This window comes from Coregonus clupeaformis, chromosome 1 (genome assembly GCF_020615455.1).
Source record: "Coregonus clupeaformis isolate EN_2021a chromosome 1, ASM2061545v1, whole genome shotgun sequence".
NCBI classification, from domain to species: Eukaryota; Metazoa; Chordata; class Actinopteri; order Salmoniformes; family Salmonidae; genus Coregonus; species Coregonus clupeaformis.
The window spans coordinates 48,936,320-48,948,751 of record NC_059192.1 but is presented as its reverse complement, the minus strand read 5'-3'; the positions used below and the strand labels follow the sequence as shown (position 1 = coordinate 48,948,751).

Here is a 12,432-nt window from a genome sequence, read left to right as displayed (position 1 = left end):
GCGAATGCACAACCATTTGAGGGGCACGGAGTTGCGGTGGGAGTATTTCTATGGAGAATTAAAGTATGTCCCACTTACCTCAGTGACGCCCCCTGGTGTAAATGGACATACCTATTATTTTTCATTACCCTAATCTACTACAGTATATTCGTATTTGTTTGACACAGAATTATACACATGCATACAATAGTCTACTCACAAATAGAAGAGCGTGGAGAGTAAGAGACAAAGGTCGGGGAAGAAGCGTGAATAGGTGGAGAGGAAGAGGGAGGAGATGAGAAGCTTGAGAGGTATATAGAGAAACTGGAGAAGTAGATAGATGGTGAAAATGAAGGAGAAAAAGGTGGACAGGGTAAGTGTGGACATAAGGGTGATTGAACACATAAGAGGGATTGAAGAACATAGTTAAAGGAGAGACGAGATGGAGAATAAAAAGGTGAAGGAGATTGATGAAGAGGAGGATAGGAAATGAAGAATAAGGGTGAGAAGGAAGTGGAAGAATAAGGGTGAGAAGGAAGTGGATTAATAAATCAAGGTGAAAGACAATGTTGTGAAATAAAATGTTTATTGACAAATTTCAAAGATTCAAACCATCCTAGGGTCCTTCCACCAATTCGGTGCCTTTTGAGAAGTGTAACTTCACCTAATTTTAACATTGTCAAGAGCACATGTTCAAATTCATAAAAAACATGTTTTCTCATCTCAATAGGTTTTTAAATAACACAAATGACTATAGAAAGTGCCTATTAAAGTGCCAAATAAAGTAACAGTGTTGACCATAACAGGGTTGACAATTTCTTCTTAAATAAACCATAAATCCCCTTGTGACAGGGGGAATGGATGATTGTGTGCAACAGGGAGTGGCAATTGAATACAAGCTTCACAAAAAAAACTGAAATTGCTCAAACATTTCTAGACTGTCTTTCTATGGGTAACAGGGTTGACGTGTTATGCTCAACCCGCTCAGTTTCCCACCACATAACACCAGAAAATGGCCAAAAATAGTCCAACCAGATCACCTGCTTTTAAACTATGATTTGACTATTAATGTTCAATGTTTCTTTAAAAAATATATTAAAAAAAGGAATAGTTTTACCACATTAAAACAAAAGTTCAGTTCACGTAACAGGGTTCACCAAAATGAGGGACAGATGTAAAGGAATCAATAATCACATGAAATAAATAATAATCTTCAGAAATTATGTCAAAAATAACTAGGGCTTTACAATGATGGTGAAACTTGGAGAAATGTTCAGAGTAAGTGGGTTGAAATCTTCCTAGAAGTGACACAGGGTTGATGGAGGGACATGTCAAAATACTGAATTTTGGCACTTTAGGTAGCCTTTATTCCTATTAAAAAATTGCTTTTTTGAACTCGCCATGTTGTCTATATTAAAGGGCACTTCATTTAATATAACAGGGTTTTAAACTGCAATATTGTTGCACAATTTCTACTTAAATATCAAAGGGACGCAAAAGGCACCCATTTCGTGGAACGACCCCCTAGAGATCTAGAGATACCAGCAGCCTCTCAACATTGACTCTGGTAATACAGGCATACATGTGGTTGTAAAACAAAAACATAATTGTGATTCGTAATCTTTGCTGAACAATATAAATTAAGGTCATGGTATTTAATAGGCTACAGCATGCATAAATTAAGGCCATTCAAACATTGTCCAATCCAGGAAGTTCTCAAGAGAGACAAAATCAAGCCCATTTCCTTCCCAAGATACATACACACACAGATAGACTCCTGTTAAATTCTTAAATCTTCAAGGTATATCCTTTCTCCATGTAACTCTGTTCTGATAGCAGTCAGATGCATTTCACTAAATAAAGCAATTCATAAAACATGTTCATATTTTTAAGCATCATTAGTGTTATGGTAGGCCAGGCAGGGTGAGTAATTTGAAATATGGGGGTTTACAATCCAATAAAAAGCATGAGCTGGCGCACACCCAGAGAACATCACTTACTGTAGAGGTGCTGACCAAATATGTTCCACATAAAGATACCTTGTTTATATAGACAATAGGGTTCCAAGTACAAATTCAGCAAGAGATTAAACACAAATTCATGTATTATTGATAATGTACAACAGAAAAATGACAACAATCCTATTCCTCCAACACAGTCCATGCCAAAGAAAAAAAACATTGACGGCATACAACTACTCAAAGATCAAGGCCATATTTCAGTTAGTGCTTCAAAAACAGATGAAAGTTTATATAAGTAAATCAATTATCAGATTTAAGAGAGTGGTTGTTATCTCATGCCAAGTATATATCTATTCTAAGAAAAATACTACTCTAGAAAAAAATACTTTCCTCTATCAAAACACAGAACATGGAAGAAGAAGCAATCCCTTTTGCACAATGGATTTAAATCTTGCAGCCTCACAAGTGTTTAATAAACAGCAGTGCAAACAGAAATAATGTGTGAACCAACATCTAAAAGACCACTTAGCAGCCTGAATTTAAAAGGATTGTCTTAATACAGTGTCATAGCAAAGTAACCTGTGTGTCATATAGACTGTTTAGGGAAAACTAGCCAGGAGGGAGGGAAGTGTTGAGAGTGAAGAGAACGCTGAATGCTACTTATGTCTCTCGTTACAGAGGACAGAGATGCACAAGAGACCTCTTACCTAAATGGAATGAATGCCTGACAGCAGAGAGAAGTTATAGTAATTTGGGAATGGACTGTGAAATTATATAAAACTGTGTCCTCCTTAATTTGTCCTTAACTATTCTTTCATAGTGTTATTATAACCAATGTTGACTACAGGGGAAACGTGTGAGCATTGGAACCAGCGATATTGACAGTTTGGGCTGCTGACTAACACAAAAGTCACTATATTTTATTGCCTAAAAATAGCCTCAATGGGATTTCTATCATCATGTTGACTCAATAGTCTTTTTTTTAATAAAGGGGAACTATCTAAATAACCCTAACAATCGTTTTCCCTATGCTGTCCACAATTTCTGATTATGGAGGAAGTGTAATGATATTGCTGGCTGACACATGGGGCCTGGAAAGCAGCACGGTTTCAACACTCTGTTGCACTCTAGTGGTTGGAAACTATACAACTAGTTTCAATATGCTGAACTTTCAGTAAACAACTATTTAGCAACAATTCAAGTCTGTCTTAATTTCCCTCCAATGGTACCATGTAAGGTTTATTCTGAACTGGCACTGACTATGCTTTTCTTACCAGTTTATCTACACACTTACAGTATGCATATCAAAAGTATTCAGTGTAGTGTTCTTAGAGTTATGTAAAATCACAATATGCTTTGCTACTCTAGTGGCACAAATACATAACTAATACTGATGTTGCCTCAGTAGACATGCACTGACAATCATGTACAAACTCATGCATGCGCACACACTTACACAAACACAGAAAATACACAAAGATGTATAAAATAAACTCTGAAAGTAAAAAGGTTGTACACAAGCACACTGTCTCAACTGACCTTTAAGGTGTGTGTGCTAGTGAGTGAGAAATGATTGTGTTTGGCTGTTTTTGGCCTTGACAGATATTTCCTATAAATTCTTCTTTAAATTAAGCGCTTCATATGGGTGTAAGGCAGATCACCATGCATAGACATTTGTTGTGTAAAATGTATTTGTAAGACCCCAGGCCAGAGCTTGCCTCCCTTAAGCGCAATTCAGAGTCCAAAGCCGCGGAGAAATGATAGTCCGGCGACCCATTGTGACATATCTATCTGGCTCTGTGTCCACCGTCCGTGCACCTCCCCAAACTTCCCATTACATGCAGTAAAAGACACAGAGTGGTTCCTTGATTTCAAGTCAGGAATAAATCACGTTTAAGAGACACATTCCAAAAACCTAACTTCTCTACCCCATAAAGAGATCCCCAAAGTTGGTATAGTATTACTGTATCATAATGTAACAGAGCGCTATCTTTGTATATAATAAATAAATAAATCCAGGATGAAAGAGTTTGAGTGACAGGTTCTTCATATAATACTATGAACCTCTGTATGATGCAACTGCATACATACAAAACAAAATAATTCAAATAACTTTTTTTTGTTTTATCAGCAATATAAACATCCATGGATGTTATACTTCCGTTTTCTTCTATGTAAATAAATAACACTTTGCCAAAGTTGCAATAAATATTACTTATTAAACTGTCACTTTAATAAAACCTCTGTGAAATCAAACAGTATTAGTAGGCCTACATGTGTCACGCTATACTGTATCAGTTCACATTCTGTGCTCTTTTGGTCAGCGTGAGGCATCATTAAATCTACTGTATGTGATACTAAAATGGTCTTATTACATTCACTGCAAGCTATTTGGGTTTTGCTATTTGGGTTTTTACATTAAAAACTAAGCACACAGTGTTTCTGTGAAATAAGGCATCTTATTTACTGATTACCCTGCTACTCCACTCAGTCTGCCTGTGTCTGTAGGCTGCTAAGGCTTTTGCTCCAGCCTCACTGGATTGAGGCCCCCCAGGACCTGAGTGGTAGCAAATAGTTTACATCAGAATTCTCTGATATACAATATAATTCATTTGTAAGTGATATTAATAAATACAAACGTAACACATTTTCTGAGGGAGCTGCAGCATTTTAGGCAGTTTTGTCTTGAGTTTCAGTACCAATGAAAATACTTAAATTTTGTCACGACTGACTGATCGGTTTACTGAACAGTCAATCTTGTTGCTATTATCTTCAGCTTGTGTTTTTCATCATTTTGACTGGCATCAATGCCCTCTACAGGGCTCTTTGCCAAGGCTTGGGCATAGCTATGTAAGCACCTGCCCACCACCCCATAAGACTGCAGATGGAGCATCTACACGTTGATTGCGTGAGCATGCTTCTTGCACAGGGGCTTGTCCTTCTTGGAGTAGAAGGGCTGGCCCTCCAGGTTCAAATTGCACACCTGTGGGAGACAGACATCATTGTGAATCTCACAAGCCACACATTTTTGGTACAGTCCAAGAGATTTGAGAAATAACAATTTTATACAGCAGGAACGTGGGTTATTGTACAGCGCTGTAGTCCTTCTTACCGCACAGACAAAGCAGGTATCGTGCCAGGTATGACCCAGTGCTTCAATGAACTTGTCTCCAGCTTCTACTGGAAAGTCACAGCCATGGCACTTGGTGCTGAAGAGTGAAATGTAATCTGGAAGAGAGAGCATTGATGCAGAAAATACTAGCAGAGTGCAAATGGTAGCAAAGTTACATGCATAAAACATGTCTCTTTATGTATATAATTCAAATGTAGTTCAGTTGCAGAAGTTGTTTTCACAGAGGACATTATGGCAAACATATATACAGAAGCTGGTTTGGGCTCTAAAGGAAACATTTGACACTTGGGGTTTTTCATTATGTGCCATGCCATTCCATTGATCTAAAGTACCTTTCTCGCAGTAGGGCTCCCCATCCTCCATGTGGAAGAGGCTATTTCCAAAGGCCTTGCCACAGGCAGCACACACAAAGCAGGTGGTGTGCCATGTCTGCCGCAGAGCATGCATTACCTCCTGCACACCAAAACACAGGGACAAAAGGTTATTGTGTGGGTGTATGTGTAGGTGTACGCATGCACAAAGTGCTTTTGTGTGTGTTGTACGTGTCTGTGTTTGGGTCTGTCATCTTACCCCCATGATCTTGGTGTTGCAGCGGGCACAGGTGGGGGCAAAGAACTCTCCGTAGCAGTTCTCACAGTATACTGCGTTCTGCTCCTCCACAAAGCTGCAGTCTGCAAGCGATGTGTGGCAGTAGTGACAGTTGAACTCCTCTGGGTGCCAGGAGCGACCCAAGGCCACCAGGAAGGGTCCCCTGTAACGACAGATAGCGGGTGAAAGCTATGATCCCTTATTGATGTCACCTTTTAAATCCACTGAAGGGGAGGAGGCAGGTTAAAGAAGGATTTTTAGGCCTTCAGACAATTGAGACATGGATTGTGTATGTGTACCATTCAGAGGGTGAAAGAGCAATACAAAATATTTAAGTGCCTTTGAACGGGGTATGGTAGTAGGTGCCAGGCCCACCGGGTTGCGTATAAAGAACTGCAACGTTGCTGGGTTTTCACGCTCAACAGTTTCCCGTGTGTATCAAGAATGGTCCACCACCCAAAGGACATCCAGCCAACTTGACACAACTGTGGGAAGCATTGGAGTCAACATGGGCCAGCATCCCTGTGGAACGCTTTCGACACCTTGTAGAATCCATGCTCCGATGAATTGAGGCTGTTCTGAGGGCAAAAGGGGAGGGGGGGTGTAACTCAATATTAGGAAAGTGTTCTTAATGTTTTGTACACTCAGTGTATTGTTGTTGTTACCTGATCATGTTGTTGCAGGCCCCACAGAGGGGTGCTCTGTTGCTGTTGGCAGCGAAGCGCTCCGCCCTTTGGGCCACACCCCGGGCAACGGGATTGAAAGGGGCAGGAGTGGGGTTGTATGGGGCAGGGCTGGGGTTATAGGCAGGGCTTGGGGCAGAGTGAGGGGTGTGGGCAGAGCCAGGGTTTGGGATGTAGGCCGGTGCTGGTGGGGCACTCTGAGGTAGAGCAGGCACTTTCCTGCTGGTGCTGGTGGTCTTGCTGGGGTCAAATTTATTGGCAAAAGAGTCGTCAGTAATCCAGGGGGGCCTGCTGGAGGGGGGTTCAGGGGTGGCCTGGGCTGCGGCTTGGGGTGGAACAGGGGCAGGGGCTGGAGCTATGACCCAAAGAGACACACGGTTAAGTCAACACTATCCATACTTACATTTGAAGTCAGAAGTTTACATACACCTTAGCCAAATACATTTAAACTCAGGTTTTCACAAATCCTGACATTTAATCCTAGTAAGAATTCCCTGTCTTAGGTCAGTTAGGATCACCACTTTATTTTAAGAATGTGAAATGTCAGAATAATAGTAGAGAGAATGATTTATTTCAGCTTTTATTTATTTCATCACATTCCCAGTGGGTCAGAAGTTTACATACACTCAATTAGTATTTGGTAGCATTGCCTTTAAATTGTTTAACTTGGGTTAAACGTTCCAGGTAGCCTTCCACAAGCTTCCCACAATAAGTTGGGTGAATTTTGGCCCATTCCTCCTGACAGAGCTGGTGTAACTGAGTCAGGTTTGTAGGCCTCCTTGCTCGCACACGCTTTTTCAGTTCTGCCCACAAATGTTCTATAGGATTGAGGTCAGGGCTTTGTGATGGCCACTCCAATACCTTGACTTTGTTGTCCTTAAGCCTTTTTGCCACAACTTTGGAAGTATGCTTGGGGTCATTGTCCATTTGGAAGACCCATTTGCGACCAAGCTTTAACTTCCTGACTGATGTCTTGAGATGTTGCTTCAATATATCCACATCATTTTCATTCCTCATGATGCCATCTATTTTGTGAAGTGCACCAGTCCCTCCTGCGGCAAAGCACCCCCACAGCATGATGCTGCCACCCCCGTGCTTCATGGTTGGGATGGTGTTCTTCGGCTTGCAAGCTACCCCCTTTTCCCTCCAAACATAACGATGGTCATTATGGCCAAACAGTTCTATTTTTGTTTCATCAGACCAGAGGCCATTTCTCCAAAAAGTATGATCTTTGTCCCCATGTGCAGTTGCAATCCGTAGTCTGGCTTTTTTATGGCGGTTTTGGAGCAGTGGCTTCTTCCTTGCTGAGCGGCCTTTCAGGTTATGTCGATATAGGACTCATTTTACTGTGGATATAGATACTTTTGTACCTGTTTCCTCCAGCATCTTTCACAAGGTCCTTTGCTGTTGTTCTGGGATTGATTTGCACTTTTCGCACAAAAGTATGTTCATCTCTAGGAGATAGAACGCGTCTCCTTCCGGAGCGGTATGACGGCTGAGTGGTCCCATGGTGTTTATACTTGCGTACTATTATTTGTACAGATGAACGTGGTACCTTTAGGCATTTGGAAATTGCTCCCAAGGATGAACCAGACTTGTGGAGGTCTACCATTTTTTTCTGAGGTCTTGGCTGATTTCTTTTGATTTCCCCATGATGTCAAGCAAAGAGGCACTGAGTTTGAAGGTAGGCCTTGAAATACATCCACAGGTACACCTCCAATTGACTCAAATGATGTCAATTAGCCTATCAGAAGCTTCTAAAGCCATGACATCATTTTCTGGAATTTTCCAAGCTATTTAAGGCACAGTCAACTTAGTGCTTGTAAACTTCTGACCCACTGGAATTGTGATACAGTGAATTATAAGTGAAATAATCTGTCTGTAAACAATTGTTGGAAAAATTACTTGTGTCATGCATAAAGTAGATGTCCTAACCGACTTGCCAAAACAATGTTTGTTAACAAAACTATGTTTGTTAACAAGACATTTGTGGAGTGGTTGAAAAACAGGTTTTAATGACTCCAACCTAAGTGTATGTAAACTTCCGACTTCAACTGCACCATATTGTTAACACACATACAAACGGTCACACAGCGCCACCTGCTGTAACTACCTGGCACGATGCAGGCGGTGCTGACCACCTTGGGTGGGGGAGGGCCCACAGGGATCTGGATGGAGCTTTGCTGCATGTGAGGAGGCTGCTGCATGTAGGGAGGCTGCTGCATGTGGGGAGGCTGCTGCATGGGAGGTTGCTGCATAGGCGGAGCCTGGTGGATGGGGGGCCCCTGGTACATGGGAGGTCCCTGCTGCATGGGAGGCCCTTGGTACATGGGAGGTCCCTGCTGCATAGGAGGCCCCTGGTACATGGATTGCCCCTGGTACATGGGAGGGGCTTGTTGCATGGGGGGAGCCTGGCCATATTGGCTGCAGAAGGATAAACAAGAAGCTGAGTGACCATCACCACCTAGATGGAAACATATCTCTACTAGTCTGATCATCAGTTCAGCTGATTTCTGAATGGTCATAGTTTATGCAATATAATAATCTAAACTGGGAAACTGTACTACAAGTACCAATTACTAACAAGGAGACTGTTAACGCTATGCCTCACGATTAAACCTAGTATGCTGAATGCTGGACAGCCACCTATCTCCTTCCTGACTGAGTGTCCATATATGTTTTGAGTCTTACCTGGAGCTCCTCCACTTCACCAGACACGTTTAACTCAAAGGTTAGTGGGAGTTTAATAATATAGCAGAGACCCACACAGATAGAGAGAAAGACAGCCTGGTATCAGAGAAACAGTGTTAGAACAGAGAGCCTCAGTTATGGCAGTGAGAGAGATTAACAGAGTCACCAACAGATTTCATTTGAGAGGAGAGAGAAGCAGGTTTTGATACATTTGTAAGAAAGGGGAGGTTAAAACGCAGGTTAAACGAACACTGTCAAAGCACGATTATCATCCTTAGAGCTAAAAACAGAGGGAGGGGAATAAGTGTGTGTTATTCCGGAAGTGAAGTTATGTTGACAATAAGGGAAGGAAGCACACTATCCAGATGTTCTATGGACAGTGGCATCTGGATAAACTTCCCCACAGAAGTACCTGGAGACTGAGGATTTGTGCTGGGAGCTGTAACCAGAGGCAGACTGCTGCAGGCTGTAGCTGCTATCAGAAACAAAGGATCAGGGGTCAAAAACAGGGGTCAAAAATAGCTCTTTGGATGAAGGCCATGTACACCTATACCTGTATGATGCCGTGCTGCCCAAGGAGTTTGTTACCGATGCCATTAACTTTTCTCCACTGTTTACTTAAGGAAAACAAGAGTCATCGGATTTCTCACATATTGTAACATTATCAGATCACAGCAGTTTCATTTGAACTGTTAGTCAGTCAGCTAGTTTGACCACATAGTCAGCTGTGTAGCTTTTGAAGAGAGGGCAGCACCAAATCAGCAGTCTCTTTGAGGTATAGGTGAACTTGGTTTCATAGCAATACCTTTGTGAGAGCACACATTCACACACAAAGGAAAAATATATATCCTAGAGAGACAAATAAAACAGGTTCTGAAAATCAATGATCCTAACACTGCCAAAACAAATCGATACACATCTAAGCTCCTATATACCATATCTGTATGTATCACCATCAATCAAGGAAACCATATTGATACTGCACACACACACACAAACAGACGCTGACACGCACACTCACAAAACCACTCATTCTACACTCTGCACACAACCACCACAACTGGCTCCACTGCAAATGCCAACACTCCTGGCAACATCAATTAACACAACCAATCCAAATTGAAGAGAAAATGATGCCACAATTCTTAGGAAACTTTAAGGTGAGCCAGAGGACCACTTCTCAAAAACACACGAACATGCAGGCCAGATAAATTCACTTCAAACCACCCTTCACTGCACATCATGAGTTGATATAGCATTCACAGTTTGTAAGCAACTGTGGTAACCACACTGGCTCCAGGAGATCACTATAAAATACCACTATTATATTAAAACTAAAAGGTTAGATTTGATTTGTTTCCTTATTTAAGCCAGCTGTTTATACAAAACCAAATTGACCCTCTACAATGGTAAGCTGAACCAAACAAACTTGGTAACATAAGTACCATAAATCCCCTTGTTATGCAAAGCTAAACAATGAAGATAATTTCATAATATCCCCACTAGACACTGACAAATCAGAGGGTATAATACAAGCACAGAAATTAGTCATCTTTTGTGATGTCACATTTTAAATTAAGTTCAATTTGTGTACCAAATTCTACAGCATTCTAGCCCACATCATGTTACCTTTTCAGCTATTGTACTATGAAGCATTACATCTATCAACAGCTGCTATTGCCTGTAGCCACTAGTTCGCCATTCAGTAGTTGACTAGAGTGGTGCATCACAGCCATAGATAATGATTTAGTACATCACTGATTTGCAGGATACAAATGACTGTGATTGACATCCAAGAGTTACGCACTTCTGCTGTTCTATGACAAACTACCCCCCAGATCAAAATTAGTCAAGCCAGTGTGTGAGCATGCAGTTGAGCAGTGACGTGCAGAGTGAGCATGGGAGAGTGTGGGATAGAGGAGCTACCACCATTACACGATGTGGTACAATCACTAACTGGACTACTATGTGCATTACCAAGTGAACTACTCTCATATCACTAATTATTTGACCTTCACAGGGTGAACAGTGCCCATTAATACCAATTCTGAGAGTATGCTGTTCTTTATTATGACATGCAAAGGTCCAGACTTGAATGGGCCTGTAGGGATTTTGTGCGTGTGTTAATGGAAGAAACAGGGTGACCTGCAAATTCTAGATGAAAGATGGAATGTCAAAAAGTCAACTTCAGAGTCATGTTAGCTACATTCAGCATTAAAATTGGCTTTTTATATTGTGGTCAAACATATCTAACCATTAATACTGTGAAGGGAAAATTGACATTGTGGAGAAAGAGGTGCAAATTAGTAAAAAAAAGCATGGATCAGCAATCGCAAATGCTGCCAAACCCCCACATGAGCTTCCCTACTGAACATTCCTTTGCTTGACCCTTTAGACAGTCTGCAGTATACAGTCTGCACATGAAGCCTCATGGACATTTTCCTATCCATTCAGCTGTAATGTCAAGAGCTAATGCAAAGAGCTTTTGGAGAGAAGTTGGACCCTGTGCAGGCAAGCAAAAACGTTGCACCGACCTATTGCAGTCCGATCAATTGCATGTATCCAATTGGGGCTGTTGCAGTTATTTTACACCACTTTTCATGGTGTGACAGATGTAAATAATCATATTTTCCTATGAAACATAGCCAATGCGAATGAAGCAATGCTGCAGTCATGGCCTTGCTCCTTTGATCAGGCTAGTGTCCCACTGCCCAGTAAAAGTTGACATGTTTGTTTTACCCTCCTGTCCCCTATCCCACGTACCTAAGCAACTCTGCACACCACTGTCTGTGACGTGGTCAGTCTCTCTGTCACTGTGTCAGTCTGTCCAGGTGTGTGTGTACCTCAGGTGCTTGGGTTTCCCAGAGGGCAGGGTGCGCTTTCGTTTGGGCAAAGTGCTGGTTCGGAACACTGGGGTGATTGACAGAGCCTCCAGTGCAGAGGTGGGCGGTGGCCCTTGCTTATAAACCTTGTTTCTTAACGAGAGCCAACAAGAGAGGTCTGAGAGACGGTTTAGGGCTCACTCCAATTTCCTCCACATACACAATGATTACTTAGAATTCCTTATACCATCTTAAACCCTCTCTGAAATACTACACTGTAATGCAAAAAAGAAGGTAACACTTTATTTGGATAGTCCCTAATAGATGTTTTATACACTACCGGTCAAAAGATTTAGAACACCTACTCATTCAAGGGTTTGTCTTTATTTTTGACTATTTTCTACATTGTAGAATAATAGTGAAGACATCAAAACTATGAAATAACACATATGGAATGATGTAGTAACCACAAAAATATATTTTATATTTGAGATTCTTCAAATAGCCACCCTTTTCCTTGATGACAGCATTGCACACTCTTTTATTTTATTTCATGTGATTTTTTATCCTACTGA

At 41.4% G+C, this 12,432-nt stretch overlaps 1 protein-coding gene across 1 annotated transcript in view; it reads right to left on the bottom strand.

Annotated features, from left to right (window-relative positions):
- Positions 1–2,894: 2,894 nt before the first annotated feature.
- Positions 2,895–12,432, bottom strand: part of LOC121577002 (LIM domain-binding protein 3) — a 74,431-nt gene continuing 64,893 nt past the window's right edge. The window contains exons 11-18 of the mRNA XM_045206090.1: positions 11,879–12,010; positions 9,448–9,510; positions 8,458–8,768; positions 6,327–6,699; positions 5,644–5,824; positions 5,406–5,526; positions 5,053–5,168; positions 2,895–4,923 (exon numbers count right to left, since the gene is read on the bottom strand). Of these exons, the coding sequence (XP_045062025.1) occupies positions 4,834–4,923; positions 5,053–5,168; positions 5,406–5,526; positions 5,644–5,824; positions 6,327–6,699; positions 8,458–8,768; positions 9,448–9,510; positions 11,879–12,010 (1,387 nt within the window). The 3' untranslated portion in view covers positions 2,895–4,833. The remainder of the gene's footprint in view (positions 4,924–5,052; positions 5,169–5,405; positions 5,527–5,643; positions 5,825–6,326; positions 6,700–8,457; positions 8,769–9,447; positions 9,511–11,878; positions 12,011–12,432) is intronic.